This window comes from Neophocaena asiaeorientalis, unplaced genomic scaffold (assembly GCF_003031525.2).
Source record: "Neophocaena asiaeorientalis asiaeorientalis breed wild unplaced genomic scaffold, Neophocaena_asiaeorientalis_V1.1 scaffold442, whole genome shotgun sequence".
Taxonomy (NCBI): Eukaryota; Metazoa; Chordata; class Mammalia; order Artiodactyla; family Phocoenidae; genus Neophocaena; species Neophocaena asiaeorientalis.
The window spans coordinates 1,098,656-1,113,149 of NW_020175833.1; the positions used below are offsets into that span (position 1 = coordinate 1,098,656).

General features: G+C 47.8%; 1 protein-coding gene across 1 annotated transcript in view; it reads right to left on the reverse strand.

The window, feature by feature from the left end:
* LOC112391556 (NT-3 growth factor receptor-like) overlaps positions 1 to 4,982 on the reverse strand; it is a 61,663-nt gene extending 56,681 nt beyond the window's left edge. Inside the window, exons 1-2 of the mRNA XM_024732930.1 lie at positions 4,930 to 4,982; positions 4,272 to 4,354 (exon numbers count right to left, since the gene is read on the reverse strand). Coding sequence (XP_024588698.1) covers positions 4,272 to 4,354; positions 4,930 to 4,982 — 136 coding nt within the window. The remainder of the gene's footprint in view (positions 1 to 4,271; positions 4,355 to 4,929) is intronic.
* Between the last annotated feature and the right edge of the window lie 9,512 nt (positions 4,983 to 14,494).

The window sequence follows — 14,494 nt, forward strand, 5'->3', positions numbered from 1 at the left end:
TTTTCATTTCTGACGTCCATATGTCTATTGGGGCCTTTTCTGTGTGTTGATATTTAGCTCACACAGTACTGCTCAGAGCTGCCTCTGGTGAAGCCATCTGACCCACAGGCCACAAAGTGATGGATTTTCCTAGGAGGCAGGGGCATCAATCTCCTTTTCCTGCCTGGCTGGCCAGCTCAGCAGAGTCTGGGTCACGAGGCTCAGACGTCGGGACATGGGCAGGGGAGGAGGAGAGAGGTGGATACACAGCACAGGCCGTGGGAAGACCTCCCAGCCTCCTGCACTGAGGGGGCTGCTGGAGAAAGCAAGGGGCTGGTATACAGTAAGGAGTGTTCTTGGGAAATGGAAAGGGTTCCTGACCTCTTCTGGCCTGGCTCTTCCCTAACTCCTTTTTTCGGGACAGCCACCACTGGATTCCCCCAGAGGAAGCCACCTGTACAGCCTCCTGTTCCCATAGGACAGCTAATCGATTCATCAGACAAGCACAGACTGAGGATTTCTATGAAATAGTTACTGCACCACAAATTTTTCTCTATATTGAGGCCCAAGATACTCATTCCATCTGTGTGGGATTCACTTTGGGGAGGTCTTCTAGGCCCGGAGCAAGCTTGACTTAGGGCAGAATCACTAATCCAAGGAGGTCACCAGCTACCTCTGTTCAAAAGACCTTGGGACCCTGAGAAGTCGGCAGGCAGGCTGTGTTTACACCCTTGTCCTTAATCTGCTCACCTGGGCTGCCTCATCCTGGCAGGTAGAGGTTTTCTGCAATACTTAGTGTGACCTGCAGAGACTCACTGGTCATAGATGTGGCCCAAGACACGGGTGACCACTGTCAGCTTCACCTCTGTGTTCTAGGAAAATGGGGGTATGGCAGCCATATACTACTTATTCATCCCTGCAGACCAGGGATGAAGAAGAAGCATAAAACCCAGGGGAAAACATTATGTTGCTGAAAGAGTGAGACCTTGGGAAAAGAGACAGGTATTTTAATCCTGACCCTGCCACTAACTGTGCCTTACCCTCCCTCAGGCTCTGGTTCCTTATGTGTAGAATGGAAACCTTCAATATCTACTTGGCAGAGTTGTTAAGGGGACTGATATAAAAATTTTAGGTAAAAGACAATAGAAAATATCTGAAACATAATGGACATTTAACAACAGTATGTCTCCTTCCTTTCTGCAAGATTTTGCTTTTAACTAAAAGCTCAATCTACCTGTGAACAAAATAGTGGCCTGGAAAGAAACTTGGAGAAGGGTGGTGATATTCTCCTGAAATAAAATGACATGAGGTTGCATGGGGGTGGTGGGGGGCCAGCAGTGACTCAGGGGGTCACTGGCAGCCTATCTGAGCCTGCCACCGCGATGTCCAACCACCTCCTCCTTCAGGTCCAAAATAGTTTGCGGGAGGAGGTTTGTCAGACAATGGAATAAAGACATCAAAGGCAGAGACAGCCACCTACTAAAGATTGCTATTGATCAACAGAGAAAAAACAGATTTCCCAGGCTTGGCAGTTATAAATAATGGTGATCCTGACTCTGCTGTATGTCAACAGTAAAGTCAGTCCCCCAAAGCCAGCATGCTCCCTCAGTCACACTCAAAATTCCTTAAGAGAAATTCATTGGCCACCTCGGTGCTTTCGCTAATTATTGTCCTAGGAGGCCAAGTATTCATGCAGCACTGAGATTGTCCTTCCCTGAAGGCTGTCACCTAGGGGTTGCAGAAGCAGGCTTCCCAGCACTCCCAAGGGCTGGCCATGAGTTCTCTTAGCTGAGCCTTGATGGGTTTTCCTAACCACCCTGGCTTACCTTCTTCCCTGGCCCATTGGAATACCCAGCTCCTAACTGGTTCCTAGGCTCCTTGCTAAGACCCCTCAGATCTTTCCCCCATCAACTCTATCTCACCCTGCACTTGTCTCTTTTAGCCCATTGTTATCCCTTTGTGCCCTTATTAATAGTAAAAATAACTGTCATTGACTGAGCACTTACCCTGTGCCCAGCACCGCGCTAAGTAACACCTTCTCTTCACAACTCTCTTAAATACAGCACATTGCTACCCAAGTGCTACAGATGAGGAAGTTGAAGTTCAAGGTGTTGAAGCAATTGCCCAAGATCACCCAGCTGTTAGAAGTGGCCCACCGGACTCTAAACTCTGGGATAAGCAGATAGCTGCCACCGAGCCCATCCTTCTGTCACAGCCCCCTCACCTCTGTAACTCGTACGCCAGACAGAGGCACTGATTTCACATCTATATACTCAGCCATAAAAAGGAACGAAATTGAGTTATTTGTAATGAGGTGGATGGACCTAGAGTCTGTCATACAGAGTGAAGTAAGTCGGAAAGAGAAAAATAAATACCATATGCTAACGCACATATACGGAATCTAAAAAAAACGGTACTGACAAACCTAGTGGCAGGGCAGGGATAAAGATGCAGACATAGAGAATGGACTTGAGGACCCGGGGGAGGGGGGGGAGGGGAAGCTGGGATGGAGTGAAAGAGTAGCACTGACATATATACACTACCAAACGTAAAATAGATAGCTAGTGGGAAGCCACCGCATAGCACAGGGAGATCATCTCGGTGCTTTGTGACGACCTAGAGGGGTGGGGTAGGGAGGGTGGGAGGGAGGCTCAAGAAGGAGGGGATATGGAGATATATGTATACATAGAGCTGATTCACTTTGTTGTACAGCAGAAACTAACACACCATTGTAAAGCAATTATACTCCAATAAAGATGAACAGAAAAAAAAAAAGAACAGAGATTTTCTTCCAATGGAACCCACTCCTGCCACTCTTGGTCGTCACCACCTGAGGTCCAGGTGAGCAGTGAGGATGCCTTCTGGAGATGAGGGTGGTGCCAGAGGCAGAAATCCGAGACCCCAATGCCCCATAGAAGAACAGAGGGTCTCCACAGCCTTGGAGGCTCGCGCATTACAAGGTGAGTCCTGAGAGCAACTGTGTGCCAAGGAAGGAGGGAGATTCTTGGCAGGAAAGGGTGGAAGAAGGAACAGGGAGAGGAAGGAACGATCTCTGAGAAGTGTGTGTTTTCCTTGCACCAGCCAGACCCTGGGTCTCAGGCTGCCAAAAATGCTCAGAAGAAAACATTAATGCAATACCACACATTTAATTACACATGAAATGGAATGTCTTTAAATGAAAAAGAATAACATTCCCGGAGCTCCAACTGTGGGTTTTTGAAGCGGCAGGAGGCAGATAGAAGGCCAGCTCTGAATCTTGGAGGGGGAAAGTGACTGCCGAGAGGGCAGGACCCTGCCTTTGCTAGTGGTGGGAATATCCGCCTGCCATCACAGACCTACTCTAGTCCCTCCTCCTGGCCCAACTGGCTGCGTCTTGCATCATGCCTATGCGTGGCAGGACAAGTGTAACTAACTTCCCCTTTGTACCATATAAGAGCATGACAGGTAAATGTGCCCTCCCAGCCAGCTACCGACCCTTTGTTGTGGTCTGCAGTCAACCCAGCCAGTTCTCCACCTGGACAGAAGAACAGAGCATGGCTGTACTGTCCCAATAACTGCTCTTGCAAAGAAATCCCTGGTTGATTTATGGACTAGGAAAACAAGAGGACCTCCTGGGTCCATGTCAAGGATTTTCTAAGAGAAGATATTTCCAAGGCTAGAGAGCCAACAGAAGAACTCTGCAGAATTTCTCTTGGAGGTATAGATTTTTAAATTAGTCCCCAGTTACTAACCAAATGGAGGTAACAAGGACAATGGAAAAGGATTCCAGGTTGAAGGAACAGCAGCGTTGTCTGTTGGTGTCGCTGCCCCACGGTGGATTGTTTGTCTAAGACCCTGATGTTTCTGCAGGCCAGCCCATATTCCATCCCAAGGCTCTTCTCACTGAATTCCACACCCCACGTTATTTTCAGTTTGATGGCTTTGCAAAGGGGCTCTGGAGGGTGCTAGCAGATGTTAAAATCAAAAGGGCAATACCCTGTGTTATTGACTTTGTAGATTGGGTCCAGCACAGGGCCCAGTACACAGTAGGTACTCACTAAATATTGAATGAATGAATGAATCAATCAAAAAACACCTCCAGGGCGCTGCTAGAGACTTTAGCAAGAAAAACACTACTAAGACAGAGGAGGAAGGGAAGCCGAGGAAGTAGTAAAAAGAAAAGAAAGATGAGTGAGAATGGGAAAGGAACAAGAAAGTTCCAAAGAGCAAACTTATTTATGTCCTGGCTCCAAGACTGGCCCCAGGAACCAGGATCACAGGGAACCAAGACAGTTCTGAGACTCACATCCTACCTCTCAGTCTCTGGCACTGCAGACTTCTGAGCAAAGTGACCCTGCAGGTCTGCGTCTGCCAAAGTTCCGCAAACACCAGGTCTCTGCTCCAGGGCACATGTGCACCCTTAGGCTAGAGGTAGCGGTCTAGGGCTGCAAGACACCGTGTTCCCACCAAGATGAATAAATAGACAAGACACCCTGCTGTTTCTGGAAGCAGTGAAGAGAGAGGATCAGCAGAGGACTGTCTGTTCTGGGGTGATTTCCAGCTCATGTTTCCTGACACAAGAAGTTCAGTGAGTGAGGCTAAAGTTCAGATGTGCTTCTGCCCCCAGGTGCTACCCCTCGGAGCTCAGTCACAGGAGCTCAGACATTTACTGACATCGTGGGGCCCCCTGACACCAGCCTCCCTAACCAAGCCCATCCTTTCCTACCCACTTCCTTTGTCTCCATGCCGTGTCAGCTCTTCCCATGGTGAGAGTACCCCTCTGGCTCTCGTTAAGCGTGGACGGCCCGAGCCAAGAGGAAAAAGCAAAAGAACTCCCCAAGGAGAGCATCTGGAATTGAGAATTTAGGTGCTGAAAGATGAAGCTCAGGCTCCGACTGGGAATCTGTCCCTCCAACAACTTGCCCAGCTTCCCACTTCCTCCCCCTTTCTTCTGGATGTTCCCTTTCCAACTTGATAATGTCAAACTCCCACTCGAAATGCCCGTACAAGGGGTTCTTCTGCATCTCAGTCTCCCCAGAGGTCCTTCTCCTCCCGCATCAGTGCAGGGATGCTGCCTCAGCCTCCCACCCCTGGCATATAACTCTCTCCCCCAAGTGCATCTGGTGATGTCATGGTTTCCCACAGCAGACATGGTTTCCCAATATTCAAGGCTGCTCCTTCCAGCTCTGGAGCTCTGGACCAAGACATAGACTGCAGGGCACCATGGAGTCCTGCATCTTCACACAGGAAGTCTTGAGGTCAGGAAGCAGAAACACCTATGAGAACCCCAGGGTGAAGCAGAGGAAGGTGGACCACAGAACCACAATCACCCATTCATGGAACATGCCACTGGCCTGGACAATTACCGGTGACCTTGGATCCAACCGAAAACTGAACCCCTTCAGACAGGAAGAGGATGGGCATTGGAAGATGGACATTAGGAGACCTGTGTAGTCAGAAGCAACAATATGTCCAAATATACAAAACAAATACAAAAGAAAGAAAAGACACCAGTATTAGAGGCAGGGGAGTGAAGAAGAGCTTGGCTCTGGAGTGAGACAGGACTGGGTACAGATTCACGTTCAATGACACATCTTAGGAAGGAGCATTTGACAATTTACTAAACCAGTCTCAAGCCTCGATGTTTTCCTGAGTGAAATTAAGGAAGTGTCCATCTCACAATGTTGTATCTTTTTCAGTGTAGAAGTCTTACAAAGCTTGTGTTAAATTTATTTCTGAGTATTTTGTGCTATTGTGAACGAAATTTCTAAAATTTTATTTCTGGCTTGTTATTTGCTAGTATACAGAAATACAGCTAACTTTGGTTTTCTGATCTTGTATCATGCAATCTTACTAAATTCACTTAGTTCTAGTTCCTTTTTTTTTTTTTTTTGTGGAAATTCCTTAGAACATTCTACATACATGCTAATGTTATTTTCAAATAAAGTTTTATTTCTTCTTTTCAAAAAAAAAAGTGTCCATCTCATTGAATTGTCATGAGGAGTCAATGAAATTATGTGCGTGTGCAGTGATGTGTTTGCAGTACGTTGAATGAACTCATGCTGTAAATGTTCATAAAGGAGCAGACCCGCTCCTTCCTTTCACCCACCCCTTCCTCAACCCTCCAATGATCCTCCCTGATGACTTAGTCTCTCTGAGCCTCGATTGCCTCACCTGTAAAATGGAGAGTAAAAAAGAAAAAAGTGCCTATTGCATGGAGGTGTGGTATCTTTAAGTGAGATAAGAAGTGTTAAATGCTTAGAACAGTGCCGGGGCACAGAGTCGGTGCTCAATACACATTAGCCTATAGTGTCAGTGCCCTCAGGGTAATCTTTAATCTTAGTTCTGATAGTTGAGAACTGTGATAACATGGCCCAACTCAGCTGGGCTCAGACATGCTTCCTTTTCAGCCCTATCTGCACAAAGTGCTCTTTGCTGCAGGCTCACCGCTGCCCACCCCATTATACCCAGTCAGGCCTCCCTTCACCTGGCCTCAGGGTTTGCACCCCTTTCTTCCAGACTCTGTTGGAGGCCCCTGAAGCCCGCCTCCACAGACTGCGGAGGCTGTCGGGGGGCCTAAGGGGTTCGTGATTGAGCCCCTTCCAAGGGGGATGCTCCCATTTCCAGCTCCCCCTCCCAGAGCTAAGGCGTCCTCCAGTCACGGGCCCCCTCCCTCTCTAAGCCTCCCGCTCTAGTCCGCACTCTCTTCAGCCCTGTATCTGATAGGGTTCAAGGTCAGAGGCTGGAACCTGTGGGTCCCGGCCACGCAGGCCCTGGGTGTGGGCAGCTTGAGCTCAGTGCAGCCGGCAGATTCGTTCCGCACAGCCTCTGCGATCCCGAATCCCAGCCTCCCGTGTGGAAGCCCGCTCGCTCTGCCAGGTGTTTTCCCACCACGTCCTCTGAGCTGACTTCCAAGAGTTCCCCCCTCACCAGATGTTAAAAGCACTGGCCGGTGGTTTCCTGGCCTGTCTCCTGAACCTCCCCCTACTCTATAATTCTGCAACCAAAAACAAACAAACAAAAAAGATAAAGTTTGAACTGGTGGAAATCCGGGTGCCACACTTGGAAGCTCAGACTAGGTCTAATCAAGTTCACCAAGTTCCAAGTTTGCTGCCTCTCGGGCACTGGCTAAAGGCATTAGCAAACCCTCGTATGGTACCTTGGATCAGAAGCTCATTCTTTCTAGCTCTCCTAGTGCCCAAGGAAATGGACACAGATAGAAGTTTGGGCTTTGAACAATGTCAGTATTATTTTTTTCTTACCAGTCCTTTGGAAGATCCCAGAATTTGGGGGCTAAGTAACTGTTGGGACTAATGTCAGTGGAAAATCTGGAGAGAAGAGACCTCATTGAATATCACAGAACCCAGACCGGTGTTGCTGGCAAGTGGGCAGCTCTCATCGTTAGGTCTGGACGCCCTGGGGTGGCCCCCCAAAGCATCAGCCTCAGGAATCCACATAAGACACACTCAAGAGCTCCACAAGACGCCATGTTCCCATCTCCTGCAGGTGGACCCCAACTCTCCCTTCCCATCAAGATGGGGGCAGTGCTTCCCTGGTGGCGCAGTGGTTGAGAGTCTGCCTACCGATGTGGGGGGCGCGGGTTCGTGCCCCTGTCTGGGAGGATCCCACATGCCGTGGAGCAACTAAGCCCGTGCGCCATGGCCGCTGAGCCTGCGCATCCGGAGCCTGTGCTCCACAAGGGGAGAATCCACAACAGTGAGAGGTCCGCATACCGCAAAAAAAAAAAAAAAAAAAAAGATGGGGGCTCCCTCCCCTTTCATTTTTCATAGGAGATTTTCATTTAATGTCACAACATTTATACACCCTCTGTCTACTGTGGCTGCCTTGACCAGAGAGCACTGCGACCTCCCTCTCCTGACCCTTACCACTGCTTTCTCGTTCTCTGAGAACAAGCTGTTCTTAACCACTTGCCCACCTGCCCCTTCTCCTTGTGGGTTATTAGCCTTCATTGCTGGCCTGCTTTTTACTCCTCTGTGCAGCTGCTCTGCTCCTGTTTGACCTTTTCAGTGTGCATGTTTGTGTGTGTGTGTGTGTGTGTGTGTGTGTGTGTGTGCGCGCGTGTGTGTGTGCGTGTGTGTGCTTTCTTTTTCTCTGAAATAGATCCCCACTGCAGGCTCCCCAGGCAGGAGTGAAGGGCTCCTGAACCTCCATGGCACAAAGTGCAAGCAGGGTCCACAGGCCTGGGCTGCTGTTCCCTCCTGCCAGCTCTCTGAGAGGCCAGCCTTTGAGCAGGGCTCCCTTTGCACAGCCCATCCTGGCCCCACTGACTGCAGGCAGAGGAATTATTTGAGATCAGATGTTTCCCGCACCAACTCTTTTACCCTTTGCCTGTAAGTCTCTTCTCTGGGAACTTACCCATTTTCTTATTTTCAGCACAAAAAGTACAGAAGCTGAAAGGCCAGGCAGCTATGGCCCTCTCCTGCAAATGTGTCTTTTGTCAATTACACATGGATGTCATCCTCTATAACTTTTCCATTATCTGTGAGATTTTGGATCAAACATATGTGAATCTCCAGTTACTCCAGGTCATGATTTAGGCAGAATGATTTAGGAAATCCAAGCTATAAAATCAGGAAGGAATTAAATATTTGGATGGAAGACCAGTCATGGAAAAAAAAAATGTTATCTGCAAAAGAGCAAAACCGCTTGATAAATGTCTCACTGAAATGAGGAAACCCCCCAAAAAGTTTGTAGCAAACCAGAGTTTAACAAATAGAATTCGCTGTACAGTGCCCAGTGAATTTAACATGTGTGAAAAGCTATGTCATTCTCTTCACCTGATGTGCTGTCTGTTCCGTTTTAGTTTCGTGGATGTTCAAAATAAACAGATTAATAAATAAAATCAACTGTAAGTGCATTCATAAGTTCCCTGACAGCTACAGTGATCTACAGGGGTCTGATTTTTTATATATATAAATCTTTTCGCTGCTCATGTTGCAATTTTGGGGGCCATAGATTTCCCAGGAGTGTGGTCGGGAGAATGAACCGTGAGACGGTGCAGGTTTTTGGTCTTGTGGGAGTGGAAAGGGCAGGGGGTGGAGAAGCACTTTTTATGCCTTGGTGGTCAAAGGCCCCAGTGTTGGCATTAGACATACCCAGCTCTGCTACTAACTAGCTGTGTGACACTGGGCATCTTAACCTCTCTGAGATGATATCGCTTCTGATAAATGTGATCCACCTTAGATGTACGTAAATGAGATAATATCAGTCTGTAAACCTCTTAGCACACACAGTACCAGGCATCTAATGAGTCCTAAGACTGCTAAGACATTCATTTCTACTCTCTTAGCCCAGATTGCTCACTTTAGGCTGTCTCACACACGCTCACTCACCCTGACACTCGTGGACACAGAGAGAGGGATGGATTCAAAGGTCCTCTCTTCTCTAAGCACACGCCTACTCCACCTACCCACCTACCCTGAAATAGGAATTCGTCCTCAGAAGCCTCTGCCTGCCACTTTCAGCTATAGACAACTCCAATAGCTCCAGGCCAGATGCCTTCGAAAAGGGCACTTTGCTTGTCTGATGGAGGCTTTTTGTTGTCTGCTGTCAGGAGGGTCAGGAGACCTGGGGACACGGCAAGGCACAGGGAAGCTGGAGGGCAGCAGGTGACACATGATAAGCTCACAGTAGGTGGAAGTTACTTGGAGTAGACTCTACCTTGGCTCATGGAGCTGTAGGAGTGGCTGAATGGGACGCTGGCCAGTGAGTGACTCTGTGTCTGGGTCCTGGCTAAGAAGAGCATGGAAAGAGCTAGAAAATGTCCACCCGCCACAGAGCCTGTAAGTAACCCTTGCTCCAAACCTACCTGGCAAGTACAGCCGTTGACCCACCCCAGCCCCCTGCATGGTAGTGGTGGTCCTGCACAGAAAAGAAGCCAGTTCAACAAAAAAACGTCATTTTGACAGAGATGGAAACTGGATTACCCACCTGGACTCTCCTGGGGCCACACAGTCATTCAATCTGTGATGTAGTTAACAAATGCGCATTAAAGTCACAGTGTGCCTCCCTGTGTGCTGGGGACACGGTGGAGAACAAAAGACTGTCCTGGGTCTACAGGAGCCCACTAGTCTAGACCTGAGACAGATGAGTCACGGGCAAGTTCAACACGGTGTGATAAGCCCCACAGAGGGGCGGGGTAAGGAGAAGCCTCCTGCACCACCTGGAAGGTACATCTAACTGGGTCTTGAGGGATCAGGGAAGACCGTGCAGGGAAACTATCTCTTCTCTCTGAGCCTACATTGCTTCCCGTATAAATGGGAAAGTATATGTAAAAGTGACCTTCCCCAGCAATCAGTAAGAAAATGCTCCATTTCTGTCATCCTCCGAGAAGAGCGATAAAAATGCGTGAATAGCGTGCTGCAAGTTACCCCAGTGAGTGCTCACAGACTGTGCCGCTCTGTTTTTCAGTGGGGGGAGAGGAGGTCGTTTAAAGGAGAGCTACCCAGGAAAGCCAGCCTTGCTCCGATCACCGCGCCTCAATCTTCTGGCTGTGCCTAAAAATCTCCCACCACCGGGGCAGAGAGGAGGGTTTTATTGCCTCCTTATCCTACCTACTTGGCTCCAGCCAACCACGGTCAGCATGACGAATAGACCAGACCGCCTGGGATCAAATTCAGACGACACCAGTCATTTTGCTCTGTGATCTTGGGAAGGTTACTTAGCTTCTCTGGTCTTCAGTTTCTTTATCTCTACAAGATTTGGATATAATAATAGTGCCCGCCTCATAGAACTGTTCTGAGTATAAATGTGTTAGTGTGTACAAACTACTCAGAAAAGTACCTAAATTAGGCAAAAGCATCATTAAATGTTAATTATCTTCACTATCACGTTGTCGTCCTCCTGTTCATCAAGATCTTCATCATATGATGGGCACAGTCCCACAGAGAAAGCATTTACACTGGCGGCACCCTCCTTGTGTAGTGTCATTAAGAGGTCGGGTGTGGGGGGCTAGAGTGGGAGTATGGGATTAACGGATGCCCACTATAATATATAAAATAGAAAAACACAAGGATTTACTGTATAGCACAGGGCACAGGGAACTATATTCTATATCTTGTAATAAACTAGGATGGAAAAGAATTTTAAGGAAAGAATATATATATGTATAACTGAATCACTTTGCTGTACACCTGAAACTAACACCATACTGTAAATCAACTATACTTCAATAATAAAAAAAGATGTTGGGTTTGACTCAAACCCAGGCTTCACTGCCACTAGCTGTGTTGTCATTTTGAGCCTCAACTTTCTCATCTGTGAAATGGGCTCATAAGAGGACCCATAGTATGGTATTGTCAGATTAAATGAGCTCACCGATAGAAAGCATCCAGCAGAACCCCTGGAACAAAAGGAGCTCTTGGTAAATGGTCATGGCTGGGTTGCTACTAGGTTAACACAGAGGAAGTCAATGTTTACGTCTCATCCGACTGTAGTCACTCTCTCCTTTAAGAAGGGCGGGGGGGACATGCTTCATATAAGTGAGAAATAAATCTTACTGCTTCCTTGGCCTCTCAGAGACTGTGAAAGAAGACAAAAACATTTTAGCCTCCTTCTAGTTCTCCCTGATACTGGAAGTTGGACCCGAAGTAGCTGGCTCATTATTTAGCAGAGCACATTAATTAGTCTGTGTAAATGCAAAAGCAGGCTCAGCGCTGAGTAAGGAAAGAACTAAACTGCACTGAACGTTGAAATGTGGTGCCTGGATTTCCCTGGGAGGAGATGAGCGAGGAGAACTTGAAAGAGAAAAAAGGGGGGCCTAGCATCATAGAAGTGGCTTGGTGGCTGGAGGGCCATTCAGGAACAGAAATGTCTAAGATTTCATATTTGGTAATTTGTGTTGCTTCCACATAACCTTCCCCTGTAACATCAAAACTATAGCAAAAGCCACTCTCTGTGATGTTCTGAGAATAAAACACTGAACAAAAGGCACGTTTCACATATCAAGGATAAAGATTCAGGAGAGCTGTGGCCCATGTAGATGCTGAGGCAGGTCTGTAAACTCACCCATCCAGTGAAAGCAGGAACTTGGAAATTTTTATGAGAAGAACAAGACACCCTCAGCCTACCCCATCCCTGGGCATCCTTGGAGGATGGGCTGGAATGTATATGTGGGGTGGGGCTCCCACACTTTCATGTGAAGGATGCTCAGCTGTCATCGGGCTTGTGAAATCATACTCGTTATCCCAATCCCTACCTGACATCTCAGCTTGAGTGTCTAGTGGTCTTTCACATGTTGCACAGCCAGAAGAGAACTCTCTCTTTTTACCCTGCCCCTGCCCCTCCCCAGGGCCTCAATTTTCCCCAGCATGGGAAATGACATCCCCATTCACTCAGTGGTACAGACCCCCAATCCACCTGTTTTACTCCATGGTTCTTTTCCATAGTGCCACCAGACCCATCCATATATCCGATTGACTCCAACCTCCAAACATGTCTCAAATCCGTCTGCATCCCCACTTCTTCTCACCCCGCTGCCACCATCCTCCATCCTCACCTGGGCAATGGTCTCCCAACTGAGCTTCCACTCTTTTTCCCACCCCTCACTCCCATGCCTCCACCCCTTCTGGAACACGGTTGGCCAGTCAGGGTCATCTTTAATAAAAAGTAAAGTAGGAAATTTACTATCTCTTCCCTACTTCAAATCTGAGTTTAGGATGAAAGCCAAACTCACTTTATCGTTGCTTATGGGATGTAATCCTGCTCTCTGACCGCACCACCGACCCCTTCTGCACCCTGCTTCCTTCCTTCTCACACATTCCAAGCTCAGTGCCACCTTAGAGCCCTGCTAGCAGCCCTGACAGAGTCCTGATTACCTGTCCCCAAATGCCCACTTTCCGACCATTCAACTGAAAGGGACACTGGATAGAAGGGACACTTCTATCACAAGACACTGTTTAAACTTTCATGCGTGGCACTGCTGCCATCGGAGAGTTGTCTTCCTGACTTGCCTGTTTATCCACTGGCCTCCCCAGTGGAATGCCAGCTCCATGAGAGCTAAGGATCTTTGTGTCCCCATCAGAACTGTGCCCCAGCAACTCAAGGGATAGATGAGTGACCGCACGGGTGGGTTTGATTATCATTATTCCATAGGCTCCTGTGACTCTGAAAACCTCCAGTGAGAACTGGAGATCGAGCACCATCCATGGTGGCTGTGGCTTCAGCAGAACCAAATTCTGAAGCCAAGGTGGATGTGCTAATTATTAAGCCAGTGCAGTTCCCAGCAGGAGGGCAATCACAGCTCTGAGTTAATATAAAGCTTAAGGCCACAGTCATCTGAGCATAGATTCTACCAGTAAACACAAGAATGTCAAAGTTACTGAAAACCAGAACCTCAGGTTTTCCGTCTCCCCTGAAATCCCATCTTCTCCTTAACCTGAGTCCCTGCACCCAAGTGAGGGCTTGATCACAACATTAACTCATTAAACCACTGACACAGACAAAATAAAGAGCCATTTCATCAACTGGGAAGTCCTGAACTGCATTGCAATTAGGTGGGTTCTGTGAATGTCTCCAAGGGTAATGGCTAGGAGGCCAGGCATGGAACCTCACTCCATCTCTGGGACACAGGGTGGGCATCCTTGTATGGGCCAGCATATCCTGCCACAGCCTGCCAAGCTGAATCCTCAGCAGGGTGGGAGACTGAGGATGAAGGGGTTTGCCTACTGCATTTCCCAGATTGCACCCTACTAGGCAGCCACCAAGTTTGGCTACGAAGCACCCACAATCAAATGTGCATAGAAATTGAGTTCAGCCAACACTCACAGTAGCGGAAATAGGCGGTATTTTGCGTCCTTTATGAATGTAAGTTCATCAAGATCTGGGTCTCCTTCCCAAATAAGACTGACCCAGGACCTCCTTCCAGAGGAACCATAGAAAAAACCTTCCCAGTGCAAAACCTTCCCATTCTCAGTGACTTTGTTCAATACTTTGCTAATGAAACAAAAAGAAATTCCCTCAATTCCCTCTCTTCGATTCTACTTATCTCACTTTTATTTTTCCCTCGTCTTAGACGAATTGATGGTTCTTTTTTTTCCAAGGATACCCTCTCCACCCAAGCTTTCATCTTCAGTTTTTTCCATCTACTTTTCAGATATTGTCCCATCTAGTATTTACCTCTGCTCGATATTATAAATCTCTCCTTCCCACTGACTTCTCACCTACAGAATAAGGTTTCCCCATTCCTAATAAAAAGCATTCCTTGACCCTACTTCCCCTGGAAATTTCTCCCGTGCCCCACTTCATCACCAGATTCACTGATAGGGAGTTTACCTACTCGTGCCGGCTACTAAGCTTCAGCTCCCTATTTGTTTCTCAAGCCTTTAAACTCTTCCTTTTACCATTTCACTCCCTGACCTGTCACAAAGTCATGGTGATCTCCTGATACCCAAATCCAACAGCTTTTCCTTAGTCCTCATTCAACACAGATGAATCCCAAGTCCTTCAGGGTCTGACCAAAGCTCACCTAAGCTCTCTCATCAACAGCTATCTTGCCCATGACTAGGGGCACTCACTT